Source organism: Microcebus murinus, chromosome 21 (genome assembly GCF_040939455.1).
Source record: "Microcebus murinus isolate Inina chromosome 21, M.murinus_Inina_mat1.0, whole genome shotgun sequence".
Classification (NCBI taxonomy): domain Eukaryota; kingdom Metazoa; phylum Chordata; class Mammalia; order Primates; family Cheirogaleidae; genus Microcebus; species Microcebus murinus.
This window is the reverse complement of record NC_134124.1, coordinates 31,823,547-31,844,337: the sequence shown is the minus strand read 5'-3', so window position 1 is coordinate 31,844,337 and position 20,791 is coordinate 31,823,547. Positions and strand designations below refer to the sequence as shown.

Here is a 20,791-nt window from a genome sequence, read left to right as displayed (position 1 = left end):
ATAACTTACCCAACATCCCACGTTAGGAAATCCATGAGCTACAACCAGAACGCAGCTACCTCTTGCAAGGAAATCTATACCTTTAACCACTTTACGAGTCAGACTCTCTCTCTAAGCCTCATTTTCCCAACCTGTAAATGGCAATAGTCGTGAAGAGCTGCGGTAAGGATGGAAGGGGGTTATGTAGGCGCTTCGCCAACCTCAGCGAGGATTCAGCAGCTACTTCATAAAGGGCGGTTATTTTGCCGCTATTTTAAGATCTGGGGAAATAAAATGTATCTGTTGTCTGATTCTTTTTCAGCCGTTTAGTGTCGTGCACATATGTTCGGTATCTCAGAACGGTGCTTCTCAAACTTTCATGTGCCCAAGAATCACCTGAAGATCTTATTAAGATGCAGGTCCTGATGCATTAGATCTGAGGTCAGGCCTGGGACGGTGCATTTCTAACCAGCTCCCACGGGGAGCCAAGGCCACTGGTCCAAGGCCTGCACTTTGAGTCGCAGGGTCTTAGAACAGCTCTCCTGGCTCCATCTCAGAAAGAGATTCCAGTGAGGGCAGCTGTCCCCAGTCTCTCTGAAAGGAAGCCAGGGGGCCCAGCCATGTCCTTCACTCACACCCTGAAGGTGGAGAGTGCAGTGGAGGACCAAGGAGCATTATAAATCTGGTGGATTTGAGCAAAATGAGGCTGAAGAGAATTGAATCAGGCTAATTATCCAGGCATTGGCAATGGTGATTATTTCTCAAGGACATGTAGGTGACAGAAATCTCCACCTGCAGGCCCAATTACCATGTCATCGAGCACTAGGATCCGCCTCCTGGATTTCTGTGCTTGCACACTGGACTGGAAGAGACACTGCCACCCCCGGCCCCGCCCCCACCTTCAGAGGAGGGTCAACCTGGAGTCGTGGTTTTCACGAGTTCCCCAGAGCAGAGAGGCTGGCCCAGGCGGGGCTAGGGAAGCCCTGCCTGGACCTTCGCAAGTGTATCCTGTCCTGCCCTCGCAGTCCGTCTGTCTGTCTACCACCCCGCTACACACAGAGACCTCCTGAACTATTTGGCACAAACCAAAGACCTGAAGTTGTATTTTAATCACCCACATTCAGCCCTGCCTCAGACCCCAGTCGTCATCATCGTCATCTCTGTTATTGATGGAACTGCCATTACATGCTAGGTGCCTTACAGTATGTGACTTCTAATCATTTTTTTTATTTTATTTTTTTATTTTATCGTATTATGGGGGTACATGTGTTAAGGTTACATATATTGCCCATGCCCCCCTCCCCCCTCGAGTAAGAGCTTCAAGCATGCCCATCCCCCAAACGTTGCACATCTTACTCGTTGTGGCTGTATATACCCACCCCCTCCACCCCCCTCCCACCCTCCCGACACCCGATAAATGTTACTCCTATATGTCCACTTAGGTGTTGATCCGTTAATACCAATTTGCTGGTAGGTACATGTGGTGCTGGCTTTTCCATTCTTATTTCTAATCATTTGTTAACTCCCCATAGGGTAGGTATGATTATACCCATTTCATAGAATGAAAGCAAGGCTCAGAGAGAAGTAGTCATTTCCTCCAGGCACACAGCAGCCTAACTGGAATTTGTACCCCAATCTGCCTCCCCCGAGAACCCATGTTTTGGGAGGTGCAGACCAAGGGGCACACTTAGAGCTCCTGGCGCTGGCGTGGGACTCGGATGTCCGGGTCCAGCCGCTCAGCTGCCCGTTCTACTTGGCGCCGTGAGAGCCTGGACGTATTACCTCACTTTCCAAGCCTATCTTCCCTGTCTGGGAAAACGAGTGTAATAACAATCGTACCAACCTCACAGGGTTGTTGTGAACATTTATATGCTCTCATGAATATAAAACACTTAGCATGAGGCCTGGAATGGAAAATGTGCTCAGTAATGCGAGTGAGAATTAGCACTACAGTTTCCACCCTGCACACGGCCCTTGGGAAGGAAGCCCTGGGCCTACGCTCTCTCTCCCCTCTTCGAGAAACCTCTCTCTGGCCCCTTAGCTGTGATGGAGCATTGGGAGAACCAGGCAGACACAGCCTGCGCCTTCCGGCTGGCCAAGACGAGGCCTGAGGCTCCGGCTTTTGAGAGAGTCCACGGCGAAAGCTGTGCTGTGCCCAAGGCCACCGACCCAGTTGGCAGCGACAGGGCAGCCAGGAAGCCCCAGTCCCATTCCGTCACGGGCACTGGCAGCCAGAGCGTAGGGAAGAGGGTTTGCTCGGGCAGATGGCGAGCAGGTGGTGTGGCAGTGGGCAGGCTCCCATGATCACCCCCACCTGGCCTGTGCCCAAGGCCCCGAACCCGAGGCCCAGAAAGGAACGCAGCAAATGCTTCTGCAGACCCCACACCACCAGGTCCTGCGCGGGACTGCTTGCCAGGCCTTGGGTGCAGCCCTGGTCCATCAGTCCAGGAGACAAGCAGGAGCCAGAAGGCCAAGAAGAGTTGGGCTACTGCCTGGGACTCAGGCCATCCAGTCTCTGCCCTGGGGCACTGCCTCAGTGCCTTTGCCCTCTCCATTCCTTCTGCCTGACATGCTCCCCAGCCAACCTGAGAAGGTTGGCTCCTTCTCAACTCAAATGTCCCCTTCCAAGGGCCCTGCTCCAAAGGAACCTCATCCCACCCAAAATTCCCCATCACAAGGGCTCCCAACCTGGCCTAACAGGGACTCCCCTGCAGAGCTTCAGAGTAAATGCCAATGCCTGGACCCACCCCAGACCATGCAAGGGTGGATCTCTGCGGGGGATGTCACAGGAGATAAGGTCTGCTGGCCACACTTCAGCCTCAGTCCACCCTACTCAAGTCATGGATTGTATTTCAGCTTCAGGGAGGCTAATAGTAATATCATCTACTAGCACCTGTAGAATGCATTCCGTGTGCCAGGTGGGTGCCACAGCCCGTTTGCATTGCTGTAAATGAACACCTGAGGCTGGGTAATTTATGAAGAAAAGAGGTTTATTTAGCTCTGTGGTTCTTCAGGCTGTATAAGAAGCATGACACCAGCATCTGCTTCTGGTGAGGGTTTCCAGAAGCTTCTACTCATGGGCGAAGGTGAAGGGAAGCCCCATGACACAGCAAGAGAGGAAGAAGAGAGGGGAGGGAGGTGCCAGGCTCTTTGCAGCTGTCAGCTCTTTCGGGAACTAATAGTGGGAGAACTCACTCTTGCCTTAAGGACAGCACGAAGCCATTCATGAGGCTAGATGCAATGGGGGATCTGCCCCATGACCCGGACACCCCGTGCTGCAGGCCCCACCTCCAACATTGGAGATCACTTTTCAACATGAGGTTTGGAGGGACAAGCATCCAAACTGCATCAGTAGGATACACAATGTGCAGCACTCCCCATGGGAAAGCTCTAGTGTGATCCTCATCACAGCTTCATGACGTAGGCTTGGAGAGGTCAAGAGGCTTTTGCAAGGTCATGGTCAGCCAACCCAAAAGAAATGGAGCTGGAGGGTGAAACCAGCTTTGCCTGAATCCAAAGCCCACGCTCTTGCCCTGCAGTTTAGGATGGGGAAGGGTGTGAATTCTGGGAAGCAAGTGAGGCTGGAGCGGAAAACCCGAGTTCTCAACAGTGCTCCCCTGCCCGCTGCGGCGTGCCTAGAGACCAGGGCTCCCTGCGGCTCCCCAAGTCACGCAGCGGGCTTGTCCCAGGGCCGCCCTGCAGCCAGCTGCCCAGCTTCACCCCAGGGGTCTCCTTGGCCTCGGCAGCCACGAGAGGCCTCCCTAACCGGCCCTTCTGCCTCTTCTGCTCCTCAGGGCAAGGACTGCACTGTGCCCATCAACACCTGCATCCAGAACCCCTGTCTGCACGGCGGCACCTGCCACCTGAGTGACGGCCACAAAGACGGGTTCAGGTAACAACTCAGCCGGGCCGCCGCTCACTGCAGAGGGCTTGCTGGGCACACTCCTGGGGCAGGCTGGGGAAGCAGAACCGCGTCCCCTGAGAGCCACTCTGTGTCGCACCCCGCCCAGCCCCTTATGAGGGCGATCTCTTGCGGGAAGTACGGTTGAGCCCGCTTTACGGATGGACAAATAGACGCATCTGAGGGATAACCCTTGCCCAGAGTTGCACAGCTCGTCAGCATTGGCACGGGGTGGGGGGATTGAATCCAGATACACCCCTGTCTCCTCCAAGGGAGGCCGCAGCAGCTGGGTAAAGTCAGAGAAGGATGGGTGTCAGTTCAAAGACTGCCAGCCTGGCATTCCACCACTCTTTGTGTTATAATTGTGTCGATACCAGGTGGCATCGATTATGTGCTCACTATGCCCCAGGCGCTGACTAGTCACGCATTACCTGATTTAAATCCTCCCACAATCCTGCCTGCTAGGTGGATATTACCCCCCACTGAACAGATGAGGAAACTGAGGTGCAGAGATTGACTTGCTCTAGGTCACACGACCTGATGCTCATTCCCCTGGGATCTTCCTGCCCCACCTCCCGCCCTGTTTCCTCCCTGGCACTAAGATTTCAGGAAGAACAGGGGAGAGAAGCCACTGAAGTTTTTCTCATCCCTGTCTTGGGAGTGGGATTAGGCCTCCTCCCAAACCTCAGGCCCCTTCCTACCTCCCACCTTCCCCAGAAACTTTCAGATGCCTAGTTGCCCTGCCCTACGGCCCTGGCAAAAGCAGACTGTCGGGAATGGGCTTCTTTGGCACCTCTAGTGAGCTGGGGGGTGGGTGGCAGCAAAGGCCGGGGCGCCCAGTGCCAAGCTCTGTGCGGATGTCTCAGAGCTCAAGTTGCAAACGATTAATGATCAGAAGCACTCTGGCCAGAGGCTGCTGTGTGGTCTGTGGAAGAAATCAAGTTCTGGGCTCCCGGTTCCCCTCCCCAGGGAACCCAGCCGGCCCACATGTCCACCTGCCAAGCCAGCGCTGTCAAACTCTGACTCTTGGAAAGTGAAATTCAAGGCACGGTTTCTTTTCCTGCCTGGAGGCGGCCAAACCACCCACTCCCACCCACTCTGGCCAGAGCAGGAATGAGCAGGGAAATCTATCTCTCAGAAGCGGCCACAGGGTCCCAGCCAAGAAGTACGCCTCCGGGGCGGAAAGCCTGGTTCTGCCCCACCTGGGAGTGGGGCGGGGGGTTGGGGCAGGCAAGAGCTTCCCCTGCAGGTGGCTGGTTCTCCCCTCTTCGAGGAGGCGCAGGTGAGCAGAAGTATCTCCTTTCCATCCTCAGTCATGGAGGAGTTTCAAATGAACTGGGCACATTTTTAGAACTTTATTTAAAGGAAAATGCACACAACTGCAGGATTAGGGAAATTGGGGGGGGGAGGTTAAGGCAGCGAGGCAAACGCTGGGGAGGACAGGTTGCCTGTACTCCCAGGAGTAGGAAAGTTCCATGTCAGGCCAGCACCTGGCAGGTGGGCGAGGGACGGGATGCTTGGTTTTCAGACTTTTGAAAACCTACCCTCTGTCTGGCTCTGAAGAAGTGGCTTTTTTCACGAATGACCTGGGTCCCTAACAGAAAAAAGGAATGGGAGTCCTTTTGCTGTACCCCAAGCGCTCAGGCCCAAGAAGCCCCGGCCTTTCATAGCAAGTGTGTGGGGTCTTTAAGAATCAGAGGAAAGGAGGCTAAGCAGGATCCTGGGCCCCTGAAATTCACTTCCTGTTAGTTTAGTTTACTTTTTCAGCTAAATCCCGAATCACGGCAGTCTCTGGAGGAGAGGCCTAGGGTTCCCGGTGGGAAGCCAGAGCACCCCCACGGATGGGGTGAAAATCCCTGATGGGAAGGCCGGGCTGCAGAAAAAGCAAGATCCACGTGGCATTTATTCAATCAGACGCATGCTCCCCACACACCCCTGCCCCGCGTCATCTGCTCGGACTCACTTTTCGTGCCCAGTTCTAGGGACGGGAACAGGGTCAGGCAGGGGTGAGGGCAGTTGAGGTTTTTATCCAGGAGATTTAACACTTCAGAGCAGGGGTGCTCGAACTTTTTAAACAGGGGCCAGATCACTGTCCCTCAGACCATTGGAGCGCAAGGCTCACATTCCACGCATGAGCAGTGTGGGCCCGGGACGAGTCGGCTGCTAAGCAGGACAGGCAGCGGTGGCAGAAACACCGGGTGGGCCAGATAAATGTCCTCAGCGGGCCACATGTGGCCCAAGGGCCGCAGTTTGAGGACACCTGCTCCAGAGACAAGGGACAGAAACTCGTCCTGCTGACTTACGGCGTTTGAGGCCAAGCTCGTGTGAAGGCCTCACATTCGGCAAGAGAGGGGTCCTGCTGCTCCACCCCTCACCGCCCGGGGCTGGAGGGGCTCAGAAGTGGCAGGAGCACGTGACAGGGAGAAGCGGCATCCCCGGTGGAGGGTTAGGAGGTGGCGTGGATTTTTCTAGAACTTAAACCAGCTGATGATGGGTTCTGAGCGTTTCCCATACGTGATGTGCCTTCCTAGTGTTTTGCTTGTATCATCTCATTTAATCTCCAAGACCACCTGGGGTCAAACAGCCAGGAAGCAGCAGACTAGACTTCATTCCCAGGAAGCCGGGTGCAGAGTCCGGGATCCTGGCCACTGTGCTAAACCCACCCCAACTCCCAGAGATAGAAAGGCTGCCTTAGAGGGAAAAAAATCCCTAAAAGGGGGATGTTGGTTACACTCTCTCTCCTTGTCTATAAAAGAGACTGCACCACAGAGGAGCCGAAGGGAGGGCAGTTTAGGAGACAGCTGAAGGAATTCAAGCCATATCCAGAAAACCACTTCCAACTGGGGTGGAGGGGAGTGGTGAAGGCAGCTTTGCTGGTGGGAATCGGCCCCCTGGCGAGGCAGCCAGGGCCGGGGGAGAGACAGCGTCGGGTGGAGACAGGGCCAGATGCAATGACCTTGCAGGCTCCCAAGGGTCTTCCTGCCCAGGACACTAAGGCTTCCTGTGTCCAGAGTGCAGTCACGGACCTCCGTCCACGGGAGAAACCTGGCTAACTGTGTGTCTGCCCCTACCTTTCTCTCTGCCACCCACCCCACCCACTGCCCGACCCCTGGCTCCCCTCCTCCCCACCCCACACATCCCCAAAGCTGCTCCTGTCCCCTGGGCTTCGAGGGGCAGCGGTGCGAGATCAACCCAGATGACTGTGAGGACAACGACTGCGAAAACAACGCCACGTGTGTGGATGGGATCAACAACTACGTGTGCGTCTGCCCCCCCAACTACACAGGTGAGGACCTCGTGATGCGGGGGCGGGTGCGCAGGTGGGGCGGGGTGGGGGGGTGTCACTAGAATATGCCATTTGCTTAGCTTCTTCCTTTCTCCCAAGACCCTGCTGTGCCATGAGGGGCTCCCCAAAGCCCCTATCTGTTTGTTTGCTTGCCCGTCCCCACCCCACCCCCTGCCAGTAGCCAGCAGATCACTCACCCCTTCCCGCTTTGAAACCGGTTCCCAGTCCATTCATTCCTTTGATGGCCGTCCCCTCCTTTAGGGACGCTGGAGACCCAGTGGTGTTTGAGCCTGGCAGAGAGGCACTTGCATTGTGTTTACACTTTGTTCAGGTCTAGGCAGCCATCTCTGGAAATTTGCATTTTCTAAATACTCTGCTAGGAGCTGGGGAGACAAAAATGAGCAAGACCAACTTCTCGTAAGAAGCTCAAAGTCAAATAGAGAGAGACATGGATTCAATAGAACAAAAACACACACCTGTGAGCCTGGGGGTTGTGAGATCGCAGAGAAGGAAGCTGACCCAGCTGGGGGTATAAGAAGGCTTCCTACAAAAGGTTATTCCCCAGGAATATCACTCTGCCCACCCATCCCCACAGCATAATGCCTTTATTTCCTATATTAGCCCCTAATAAGGACAGTTAAATATATACCATTAGATTGTGAAGCAAAATGGCACTGACTGGTGCGAGCACAGCCTACTCCGTTATGAGATCAACCTAAAGTGGCATATCCCAGACTGCACTTGCATAAATTTCATGAGTTATTTGAAGAAAAGGCCCCACGGGCAGAGAAGTTTGGGAAGTACTGCATATAATAATAACCCTGTTCTTGGCACTCCGTGATACAAATTATATATTAGAGCTTCTAAAAATTCCTGCTTTAAACTGCTTTAAAGAAAGCTGTTTACGTTAACCCAGCAGTTCCCAAACGTATTTGATCTCGGAGCTTCCCTCTTTTCCCCACCCTGGAACACCATTACCAACCAGGGATCTTGTGTTGCAGGGAACATATTTTAGGAAGTACTAGCCTAAGGCAAGGGGACAATGAGGACAGTGGCAGCTCAGGGACGTCCACACCCCAGCCTGCTGGAACCTGGCTTTGGTGTCAAGAGTGTGGTGGGAGGTGGGGATACAGGGAAGACGAGGAGTGCAGAGACAAGCTGAGTCGTTCCCGTTGGCCCCCAGATCCTGTGCCTTGTCAAGCCTAAAGCCCAAGAACCAGGTATCCCCAAGCACACTCTTGGGACTGCTGCAATGTGCCATGGCCAACTGAGACGGCCACCTGCTCTGCTTGTCCGGGCCTCCTGGCACCTCAGACAAGCCCTTGTGCTGGGAGAAGGTGCATATAAACCTGCCAAGGGTTTACCTCCCTTATGCCCTCTATCTTCTGAGAGTGGAGTTGTAGCCAAAAGTTGCATTAGCAACAGGCAGCACTTATTGTGCACCTGCTGTATGCAGAGCACTGAATTAGCCACTAGGGATACCAAGAACACTAAAGTATGCGCTCAGCTCACAAGGGGCTTCTGGTCTACCAGAAGGGAATCACTGTGTAGAGCTAAATCCTGGGTCCAGAAGAATCTGCTTTGAGCCAGAAAAGAGAGAGTAAAAAAGGAGGTAAAGAAGGGGGGAGGGTAGAGGGCGTCAAAACAGGCTTTGTGGCAGAGGAGGGGCTTGAACTGAGGAGATGGTTTCCTGCCCCTGCCGAGGCCTGCCCAGTGTCTGCAGTTGACCGGGCTGCGCTTCTGCTTTGTGGCGCTTTGCTGCCGAGAGTGGGGCGTTCTGGTTTTCTCCATCCCAGAACACGTCCAAGTCCCACATAGACACTTGTCTGCCTCTCTGGGTCTCTCCAGGTGAGGAGGAAGAGGAGGAGGCTTGTAAGAACACAGTGCCCTCTGTGGTCCTGAGAGGCCGAGGGCAGAATGTGGACAGGAGGGGTTTAGAGCCCCCTCCCAGGACAGGGTAGGGGTCAGCTTGTCCCCACCGCAGCAGAGAACAGACTTGGTGGCTGCGTCTGTCATTCGATCCTACCCATCCAGCCCTCCGGACCTCTCTCTGCCTGTCCTTTTCAGCAGCGGGCCGGGAGGCCGCCTCCACCTGCCCCTCCCCACACCTGGAGAGCACGCCCACGATCAGAAGTTCCACTGTCTTAGATCATGCTCCACATGGCTTGACAGGGTGGAATTTAAGTAAACCCAAAACTCAGATCTTAAAACTCTGCTGTTACCTCCCCCCACATTCCTAAAGCACATTTTCAGGTGGTGTGAGCATTTCAGGCTTATCGCAAGGGCCATCCCTGGGTATTTAAGACCCTGTTAGGCATTTAGTAGCACCATGAACTTCAAAGGCAATGCATCTAGAGACTAGAACTTCAAATTCCTTTCACATTTCCTTCCCTAAAAAATCCAAAGGCTCACTGATCTCTTGCAGGTGAACTATGCAGCTAAGCCTTGTCCGCTCCTCCGTGAAGCCTCCCCTGACCTCCTGGGGGAGCTTCTGGGTACCTCCCTTTGTGCTCCACAGAGCTCCCCCTTTGGCTGCACTTACAACCCTGTGTTACCACTGCCTGCTCCTTTGCAGATCTCCCCAACCAGGCTACGGGGGAGGACAGGACTGGGTCACTGTTGTGGCCCCAGCGCTTGGCACAGTGCCTCCCATTCTAAAGGTGTTCAATAAATAGGTGTGGAATGAAAAAAACAAATGAATAAGCATAGCCCAAGGTCAGGGTCTCGGATCCTGTGCTTTCAGCTGCAACTGGCCCTGAATGAGCCAGTGAAACAGCCAAAGGTGCTATGGCAGTGCCGGGGAGAAATCCTGCCCCCTCCCCACTGTCAGTGCTAAGCAAACCAGGCAGAGGTGTAGGAGGAAGCCTCTGCAGACAGAGAAGGCAGCGCACCTGGCATCCGTGACCTCCAGACCCAGGCTGGATGAGTCTGATCCCGCCAGGGTGTCCCCCCCAGTGCCCGCTCTGAGGCCTGACATCTCTACCCCTGTCCCTGCCAGGTGAGCTGTGTGATGAGGTGATCGACCACTGTGTGCCCGAGATGAACCTCTGTCAGCATGAGGCCAAGTGCATCCCCCTAGACAAAGGATTCAGGTAAGACTTGGCTTCATGCCTGAGAACTCTGCCGCCAGTGGTCTGGGTTTGAGGCCGAGGTTGTGGGGTGTATGTCTCTCCTTCCCTCTCTCCCTCCCTGCCATGTGCTTTTCTGTATCGCTGAACCAGATGTGATCTAACTCAGTCTGTCTGTTTACCCATGTGTGTGCTTTTGTCTCTTTGTGGGTGTCTAAGTCTCCGTAGATAGAAAGATTAGATAGACACATATACACATACATACATACATACATACATAGAGATACATAAATAAATACTCCTCTTTCTCTCCTCCCACTCCCCTGGCATCTCTCTCCTTCCCAGAGCCGGAGGAGTAGAGCAGTCCCACTGAGGAAGCAGAGCCTAAGGCTATTCGGTCGCCTTCCCTAGGTGTAGCCTGACAGTGCTCTGCCCCACGCCCGTGGGTACAGCAAGTTTGCTAGTTCGTGCACCTGTGGGGGCGGGGTGTAGGAGCATGGACTCAGTCCAGCAGCCGTGGCCATTGGTGGAGCTGTCTCCATGGTGAGCAGCGGAGCCAATAGGAGCCAGGGGAGCACCTGAGCACTTCCTAGAGTGGATGGAGAGGCTGCCTCAGGAAAAGGCCACCCAGTCCTTGAGCCTGAGAATCAAATGGCACTCCTGGGAAATCCCTCCTGGGCTCTGTGCCCGCCTCTTTCCTCCACTCTCCTCCATAAAAGTTGTGCCATCACCTCTTCTGGAGTAGATCCTGAGATCCTGGAGACCTGGGATTTTCTGACATCGAGAGGGAGATCCCAGAACCCTGTGGCCAAGAACACTCCCCTGTCCCTCGAGCCACCTTCTGTGTGCAGCTGCCTCTGTCTCTTCCCCAGCAGTGTCTGTCAGGGTTTGGGAAGCCTCTAGGACCAAGGAGTCAGGGTTTGGGGGAATAGGCAGGGACCAGGCCAGCTGGGGAGCCCCAGGATGAGGCAGAGCCTCCTTGAGTGAGGGCCCTGGGTCTGCAGCATGGAGCCGGGCTGACCAGCCTCTGCAGGGTAGCAGCTCGTGCTCCAGGTCTAGATGGGTCTGGGAGCCGCCACCACCCTGAGTCTGTCCAGTTCTCAGTCACAAAGCAGAGAGTTCTCAGACCCTGAAGTGTTTGAGACTATGGGGTCTACACTGCCAAGCTTAGGACTTCATGGAAACTCAGGATCTTAGAAAGCCCAAGGCTGATGACATCATAAAATCACTTAAGAATTTAGAATTGTGGACTCTAAGAGTTGTGGAATCTCTGAAACTTGAACTTACGAACTCTTAGAATCCAAGAATCGTGGCTTCTCACCATTGTCCCCACCCAGCCCACAGGTCCTCCTTGTACACAGTGCTGTGGGATTGTAAGATGGGTTTGATTTTTCCTCTCCGTAAGTTCCTTGCCACGGTCCTAGGGGAGGAAGGTTTGACGCAGAGCAAACATTTAGAAAAGAAGGAATTTGGGGGTCTGGCGATTCTGGCTCTGAGTGTTGCTAGAGCAGGGAAAGAAGTCCCTCCGCCTTCAGAGAGGGAGTGTGAGCTGGCCCTGGAAGGGTGCGTGGAATTTGGATGGGCTGAGAGAAGGAAGGAGGGCCCCACAGGTGGGAGAAGCATGAGCATGTCCTTTCTGGTGTTTTCCTTTTCCATTTTGACATCCCAAGCCGGAAGCTGATCACCGGGGACAATGTAAGAGGTGTGTTGGGGCCTCTGGTTTTGCTGAGACCAAAGGAAGCATCAGCCCTTCCTTGTACCCCCTCTGTTCCAATGCACCTTATCTGCCCCATCCTTCTCTGAGATGGTGGGACTTGCAGGCAGTTGAGTTACCTGGGGGTGAGTGATGCCTCCCAGGATGTCCCTTCCCATCTCCCAGGATTTGACTTCAGTTTTTAAGGCTGTTCTTTACCAAATGCTGGACACTGTGAAGGGGCAGAGTGGAGGGAAGAGCATGGGGGAGGGAAGAGACACATAAAATGCAAACTTGAACCCAAAGCAGAGCAGGCTGGACTGGCATGCAAAGTGCTCGGGGTGAGCCCAGGAAGGGGCAGTCAGTGGTGAGCAGGGAATGGGAGCTTTGAAAATGAGCAGAATTGCCAGATGGAGAGGAGTTAAATGGCCTCTGGGCTGAGTGGGCAGCAAGCTGGCTTGAAGGAGCACTGGTCAGAGGTGGTCCAGGGTACAGGTTGGGGTTAGGGATGCTAAAGTTAAAGCTTCCAGGTTGTCATGATCCTCTGTCGCTCATTCTTAGAACCCTCACTGTCTATTATAATCAAGTCCCCTTGGATTCTAAGACAATATAGGAAAGAAAGAAACCAGTCTAGCTTTCATAAACTTGAGATATTTTATATACATAACGTCTCCTAGGAGACATTATCTTGAAGAGGGCTACAGGCCAGCTCAATAATGTTAGCTTTTTGTTAAAATGCATTTAAATAAAACATTCCTTCTTCCAATGCAACATTTTATCATTTTATGCCCCTTGTCTGCTGTCACCAAACTATTCATATTCCAAGGCAGTCTATAGGGGTATTAGCAAGAGATTTGCAGTCAGGGCGAACTTTGCTCAAATTTGAAGATCTTTCTCCTTGTATGCTCTTCCAATGGGATCTCAATGATGGACAGATAGTACCTGCCCATAAATACTGAAAATAATAGTAACAAAAACAAAGATCACAGTGACTAGCACGTACTGAGAACTTACTCTGTGTCGGGCATGGTGCATTATCTCATTCATGACACCCAGCGATCTTGGGACATAGAAATTGTTATGCACGTTCTCTGAGGCTCACTGGGGTGAAGCAAGCTGCCTACGCACGCACACAAAGAGGGGTGGGTTGCATGTCAGTCTGGGCCTGACTGATTTCTCAACGAAATCCAGACTCCAAATGTCCTGGAACCAAGGACAGCACTTGATTACTCCCCCTCGTGCAGAATCAATGTGTGTGCAGCCAGCGCATTAAAATGCATAAACCTTACACCTTAACTGGAAGAAAGATAAAGGCAGACATTTGAGAGCACCAGGGAATGCAGGTGATACCACTGGCTGCTTCTCTTTAGTCGACAGAGAGATGTTGTGTAGCTCTTGCTATCGGAAGTAAGGTCCACAAACAGCAGCATCAGTATCACATGTGAACTTGTTGGGAATGCTCGTTCCCAGGCCCGGCCTGGTCTTCTTGAATCAGAAGCTGCATTTTCACAAGATCCCTGCCTGTTTTGTGTGCTCATTAAAGTTTGAGGCCCCACTGATGTGGAGAGGGCTGTCGCCTTAAAAAGAAGAAAAATGTAAACACATTTGCCTCCAGACTTCTGCTTAGTCTGGGAGTGAGGATAGCTTCCCTAATTTCTATTAAAAACTTCATCAATAGCCTCAAAGTCTATGCTTTTAAAAAAAAAAAAGAAATTATCCTGTGAGTATTGGGCAGCTGTCATTGTCTTGGAGAAGGCAAAGAGCTTAAGATGCTCTGCAGGCACGTTTGTGAATTCGGGGGGCGCAAGCACCAATGCCTCCCAGGGCCAGCTGGGACACAGCAGCAGGGGGGTGGACCGTGGTATGTGCCACACGCGCCCCACAGAGGCATTCCAAGTTTCTTTCTTTAAAAGGTTCTAGCTGAACTTGAGCTATGATGTGCAAGTTTGCACATCCTGGTGCAATGGTAGGTTACATATTTCAAATTTGCCAGGCACATAGATAGGCAAAGGCAAATTGGTCAGATCTTAGCAGATTCCATAGTTTTTGAGCACAGGCCCAGTAAATCCTCAGATTCTGGAACTTGTCCCCCTGAGGGACACCCTGCCCTCTCAGTTATTGCTTAGCCGTAAATCTAGGGCCTGCGCCATGCTCTGCAACCCCAGCGATCCCAGGGTCCACTTGTGGGTCTCACCCCACTTCTGTCTACCCCTAAAGAGGAGGAGGAAGGACCATCCCTCTGCCTGATGCTTCCCAAGTCAGGCTCCTCCGAGACAACTGAAGCCTTCAGAGCTCTGGAACCCCCTCCACCCCGCCTCCCGGCCTGCGCCACCTCCTCCCGCCTGTGCCACCTCCTCCTCCGTCTTGGATGGGCTGTGGCTATTATATTCACTCTGCCCAGTAGGATTCAGCTGGTGGCTCAGAGAGGTGCACAGGCTTTGCCGGAGACGGAAGAGCCAGCAAGCATTGTGCTTATATGTGCCTGTGGGTGCACCGAGCCCCTGTGACTCAGCCCCCTGGCGCCTTCAGGTCTGCTCTGTCCTGGGGTTTTGGTGTAGCGTCAGCCCAGACAGAGGAGCGCAGAGCTGTGTGTTTCTGGCCCACACGCTCGGAGGCCGGGCTTCAGCCGGAGCAGCTTTCTCTGGGCAAGTTGGAAACGTGAGGCAGCAGGGACAGGGTGCAGCTGGCCAACCGCTGCTCCTCGGGGAAGGGCTGGATCCGTGAGCAGGGCCCGGGGTAGGACAGCAGTGCCCATCCTCTCACCTGGGGAATATGAGCCATTGATTAAGGCATAAGTGACTGCCCTTCTTATCCCAGTCTAAATCTCGGGGGGGAAAATGAACAGGCAATAAAACAAAATCAAGGGGAGTGCAAACAGCAGCAGTTTCCTCTTCATCATTATTACCGTCTTCTACGTATCACACTGACTGTTTACTCAGCGCTTGCCCAGCGCACGCTGCGGAGCATATCATTTCATTTTTAAAGCGACCATATGGGGCAGAGTTATTTATCATCAGTTGCATTTAAAGATGAAAACACGGAAACACTCTTCAGGTAATGAGTGACTGATCCACTTAGAACAGTCACTGACACACTAAGCATGAACTAAATGTTATCCCTCCACAGGGCCCGGGGGAGGGCCTGCCGTGCTCCGTGTGCTCTGGCTGCTCCATGTGTAAAGGATAGGACCCCCCCTTACAGGGACCTGGGTGGCCTCAGGGAGACATTCAGTGAAAGTTGCCTGGCCCGGTGGCTGACACAAAGGAAGAGCCAAACCAAACGTCAGTTCCAGGGAGAAAGTGGCAGGCCCGAGCCAAAGGTTGTGTGATGCCCGCCCTGTGCTCCCTGCCTGACTTCTAAAAACAAGACTGTCGCCCACCCTCCACCCCTCCCCCATGCAGCAGACAGGCACCGACTGCAGAGAACAAAGGCCGTGGATTGCCGGGGAAAGCTGACGTGCAGTAGGTAGAAGAGGGAGGAAGAGGCCACCTGCTGGGGTGGGGACGTGAGAATGACCGCCTGGGAGCTGGCCCAGCCTCAAGGAACAGCCTCTCTCTGCCTGTGTTCCAGGTGCGAGTGCGTCCCTGGCTACAGCGGGAAGCTCTGCGAGATAGACAATGACGACTGCGTGGCCCACAAGTGCCGCCATGGGGCCCAGTGCTCGGACGCGGTCAATGGCTACACGTGCGTCTGCCCCCAGGGCTTCAGGTACGGCAGAGGGCCCCTCACGAGGAAGACAACCCAGGCCGGGTGGCAGGGCCAGGGCTGGGACCGAGGGGCTGTAGCAGCCGGGATGGAGAGCCAGGCCCAAGCGCCCCTATCCCTGATCATGGCGACACCTACATTCCCCTTGCTCTTGTTCAACCCTGACGCTGCAGAGCAGATGTCGTTAAGCCCATTGTGTACCTGGGCAAAGGAGCTACCTGGGGCAACTCCACATGGAAGTTGGGCTTAGGTTCCAGCTCACGTGGTGTCAAGCCTGGGCGTGATGCCACCTAATGGAAGATGCCACCACCTTGAAGCCCAGCTTGCAGGGTGGGGACGGCCACGTGGCTCCTTTCTAGGCTAGAGGACACGAACATTATGCTGCCCTGGTGGCAGAGAGACGGGGGTGAGCGGGACGATCTGGGTCAACCTCTGGAATCAGTGAAGCCAGAGGCAGGGGAGGCGGCAGGCGCTGGCCAGGATTCGGGAGCTGTCTGCAGGGCGTGTGACGAGGGGGCCTGCGTTCAGCCCTAGCCCCACTCGGGCCGGAAGGGGAGGGCAGGGGGAATTGGAGGGAAGCAGGAATCCGCTTCGAGGAGGATTCAGACTGGGGACAGTTCTGGGTACACCAGTACTCACTGGACAGTGTCAATGCAAGACGTGCCTGGCCGGGCGCGGTGGCTCACGCCTGTAATCCTAGCACTCTGGGAGGCCGAGGCAGGCAGATTGCTCGAGATCAGGAGTTCGAAACCAGCCTGAGCAAGAGTTGAGACCCCGTCTCTACTATAAATAGAAAGAAATCAATTGGCTAACTAATATATATAGAAAAAATTAGCCGGGCATGGAGGTGCATGCCTGTAGTCCCAGCTACTTGGGAGGCTGAGACAGGAGGATCACTTGAGCCTAGGAGTTTGAGGTTGCTGTGAGCTAGGCTGATGCCACGGCACTCACTCTAGCCTGGGCAACAAAGCGAGACTCTGTCTCAAAAAAAAAAAAAAAAAGACGTGCCTGGAAGGAAGTTGGAGTTCTCAAGACCAGTGTTTCTCAAAGCCCGATTGAAACCGTCTACATCAGAGGGTTGTGAAAATACAAACACCTGAGCCCTGTTCCAGAGCTACTGAATTAAAATTGAGGGATGGCAAGCAGGGGCTGGGAGTTTGCCCTTTTATAAAATTGTGATAAAATACATGCAACATAAAATTTACTATCTCCACAATTTTTTAAGGCTATAGTTCCATAATATTAAGTACATTTGCAGTATTATGCAACCCTCTATCTCCAAAGCTTTTGCATCTTGCAAAACTGAAATTCTGTACCCATTAAACAGGAGCTCCCCATTGCCTCCCTGCAGCCACTGGTAAACTCTATTCTGCTTTCCATCGTTATAATTTTGACTATTCTAGGTGCCTCCTGCAAGTAGAATCATACAGCATTTGATTCTGCTTTGTGCCTGGCTTATTTCACTTAGCATAATGTTCTCAAGGTTCACCCGTGTTGGAGCATGTATCACAATTTCTTGCCTTTTTAAGGCTGCCCCATGTTCCAATGGATAGGTATGTGACATCCACTCACCTGTCCCTGCATGGAAATCTGCACTTCTAACAAAGTCACCCTAGGCAATTCCAATGACACTGAAATTTGGAGACCTGTACAGCTCTGTTATTTTATTTTTATTTATTTTTTTTCTTAAAGACGGAGTCTCACTGTGTTGCCCAGGCTGAACTCAAACCCCTGGGCTCAGAGAAAGAGTCAGTCAGTTTGTAAGTCAGGGAGTCAGTCTGTCTCTCTCCACTCACAAAGACAGACCTGCTTCGTTTTATGATAAAAAGTTACTTGTGTGAAACTGCAAAAAAAAAAAACCTAGGCTCAAGCAATCCTCCTGAGTAACTACAGGTGCTCGACTGTGCCTGGCCCAACTCCATTATTTTAAAAACGGGAAGATGGGGACTTAGAGAAGGAAAAGGACTTACCCCAGGTAGTGTCGGGGCTGAGCGGGACCCTGGAGCTGGTTCCAGTCCCCATGTCACTCCCCACTCTGCTACAGGTTCTTGGGCCTGAATAACTGTGACTCCTCTTGGCTGTTCTCCCGTCCTCCCTCCCCCGTTCTTCTCCCTCCTTCCAGCGGGCTCTTCTGCGAGCACCCCCCGCCCATGGTCCTGCTCCAGACCAGCCCCTGCGACCAGTACGAGTGCCAGAACGGGGCCCAGTGCATCGTGGTACAGCAGGAGCCCACCTGCCGCTGCCCCCCGGGCTTCGCCGGCCCCAGGTGCGAGAAGCTCATCACCGTCAACTTCGTGGGCAAGGACTCCTACGTGGAACTGGCCTCCGCCAAGGTCCGGCCCCAGGCCAACATCTCCCTGCAGGTGCGCCCCCCGCCCCCCGTCCTTGGAAGGACCTCAATGTGCCCCGAAGCTCTGACTGTCCAGAGAATAGCTGCGATGCCCCAGGTTTTAGCAGTCCTGCTCTTCCCAGAAAGTGTCACCGAGGACAACACTGAGCTTGAGGGCATCTGGAGGGGCTCTATCTGGAAAGTTCTATAGATAACTCCTAAACAGCTCTCGCTGCAAACAGCAGCCCCCACTTCCAGCCTCACTCACTCATTCCTCTAGAAAATATTCATTCAACTACTATATGCCAGACACTGTGCTGGGCAATGAAGACTCAATGGTAGACAAGACAGATGAAGCCCCTTGTCCAGGGCAGAATGGCAAGGAAGGGGACAGTGACAGCCCTGGGTGCTGTGGGAGCACATAGGAGGGGCTGTGACCCCGGCCTGCTGGGAGGAGTCAGGGAAGGCTCCCCAGAGGCAGTGATGACTAAGCTGAGACCTGAAGGATGAGCAGGAGCTTGCCTGGTGAAGGGCAGAAGCATGCAGGACTGAGGGGACAGGGAGAAGAGCAGAAGCAGGGGGCTGTCAAGCCTGAGAAATCGGCATGTGCAAAAGCCCAGAGATAGAAGCAAGCAGAACATTTTCTGGGAATAGGAAATCATTTAGTATAAACCAAGTTCTTTTCTAACTTCTTCCTGTGTGCCTGAACATGTTCATTCCAAACTGCATTTCTGGGCAACCCAAATGCTGTTCTAGGGGGTGAGGAGATGGGCAGAGAGTGTGTATGATGGAGAAAGAACAGGCACCTGCCAGTGGATGTGCTGGGGAGGGGGAGCCCCAAACACCACTAGAGGGTGTGGGCCAGCTCGTGGTCCCTGCCCTTGGGTCGGGCACCAACTGGGGCTTGGCCCTTCTTTGGGTTGTGGCCACATTTACCCAGGTTTAACCTGGAGCTTATGGAGAAAATACTCATTCAACCAAGATCTATGGAGCACTTATACGCGCCAGGCAGTCTTCTAGGCACTGGGGCTACAGAAATGCACAAAAAGTTCAAACTGCTTCAGCTTGTGGCACCCACAGCCCAGTGGACAGGCCCCTGCAGTGAGGGTTGACCCAGGCACAAACAAGAGGGAAGCTCTGTTGCCATCGTCCCCTCCTGCCTTCCTCCCTCAGTCCCAGCCACCCAGCGACCTGATTATTGGGTCCCAGCTAGCCAGGGTAGCACCCAGTGCCCCGACACCCAGATGTCCCATCAGACCCACCTGCTCCACGGCCCGTTCCTCAGGCCGGACGTGCCCAGGGACCAATCCGAGAATCCCATCCCTGCAGCCAGGTGGCTGGCAGGCGAGTGCCTTCAGGGTAGCACCTGCTGAAACCAGTGACTCTCGGCCTTGGCAGTGCTTTAGAATCACCTGGAGAACTTTCTAAACCATTAAACCATCATTGCCTGCGCCCCAGCCCTGAGAGAGCCGTGTGTACTTGGTCTGGGGTGAAGTCCAGGCAGCAGTATTTTTAAAAATCCCCCAGATGACTGTTAGAACAGTGCCTGCTTCATCGTACACATTGAGTTAGATGGTGATTGCTAGCACTGTCTTGATAACCATTATGCTGTATGCAGAGAGACCGAGGCCCCAGAGCAGGGACCTGGGCAGGATCACACTGTGCCCCAGTGGGACAGGGCAGATGAGAGCGTGGGCCTCCTGACGTACATAAATGTATGAACTCAGCGGTCTGTAGGAAGGGGCTCAGTGAGTACGTGCTGAAGCGGTTTGCTCACCTGTGAGTCTCGGCCTTGCCCTCTGGGGTGGAGGAGGGAAGAGGGACACGAATTCAGACCCAGCACAGGTTCAGCAGCCGCCACCTGGGAGAGCGCTCTGTGAGGGGCGTCAGGGACATCTGGCCTCGGGTAACCCCTCACACACGCGTCCTGGCCGCTCTCCCCAGGTGGCCACCGACAAGGACAACGGCATCCTGCTCTACAAGGGAGACAACGACCCCTTGGCGCTGGAGCTGTACCAGGGCCACGTGAGGCTGGTCTACGACAGCCTGAGCTCCCCTCCTACCACGGTGTACAGGTAAGGACCCGCCACCTGTCACCTGCGCCTCCGCACCTTCCTGCCTCTGGCCCTGCCAGAGACGCCGGGGTGACTCTGCGGGCTCTTCTAGAAGCCCCCCACCCCCCCACACACACACATGTCCTCCTTACACAGAGCATGGAGGGGCGCAGGCGTGTTGGAGGAAGAGGCAGGAGAGGAAGGCGGGCTCCGGGCTGGGGGTAGGGAGCTGACGCCTCATCAGCACAAGACAAATGGCCAGCTGGCTACCGCGGTGGAGCTGGGGGGACGCGCTGCTTAATGAGATGCCCTTTTCAAAATGTCACCCTAATCTTTTATTAGTTTAAGAAAGACAACAGGGGACGATTAGCATGCGACTCGAGGGGAGGAGATCGGGGGGCACTAAGGGAGCAGGATACTCCTTAAGTGACTTTCAAACTGCTATCAAGGGCAGCTCTTCCCAAACTTCAGCCTTTCCAAGAGCCGCCCTGAACTGTGCGCAGCCGTTACTTCCTACGCCACCGTGCGCCGGCTTCCAACTGCTCGCGTTTGAATTTAGCCTCCTCTCAAGTAATGCCATCAGGGGAATGGCAGAAAAGCTAGTTAGATAGATGATTTCCCCCAATTCTCAGTAAAATAATAACTATGAAAATAATTTAATTATGAGTAAGTTAGAAACGTCTCTCTGCGTCACCCCTAAAATCACGTAAAACCATCAGTGCAAGGAGAGCTAAACTTGGGGAAGCCACAGAACGAGAGAGAGGCCACACTGTCCC

The 20,791-nt window shown here is 53.8% G+C and overlaps 1 protein-coding gene across 1 annotated transcript in view; it reads left to right on the top strand.

The window, feature by feature from the left end:
* Positions 1 to 20,791, top strand: part of SLIT3 (slit guidance ligand 3) — a 586,308-nt gene that overhangs the window by 550,696 nt on the left and 14,821 nt on the right. The window contains exons 27-32 of the mRNA XM_012780961.2: positions 3,774 to 3,871; positions 7,027 to 7,166; positions 10,165 to 10,258; positions 15,498 to 15,635; positions 17,755 to 17,995; positions 19,906 to 20,036. Of these exons, the coding sequence (XP_012636415.2) occupies positions 3,774 to 3,871; positions 7,027 to 7,166; positions 10,165 to 10,258; positions 15,498 to 15,635; positions 17,755 to 17,995; positions 19,906 to 20,036 (842 nt within the window). The remainder of the gene's footprint in view (positions 1 to 3,773; positions 3,872 to 7,026; positions 7,167 to 10,164; positions 10,259 to 15,497; positions 15,636 to 17,754; positions 17,996 to 19,905; positions 20,037 to 20,791) is intronic.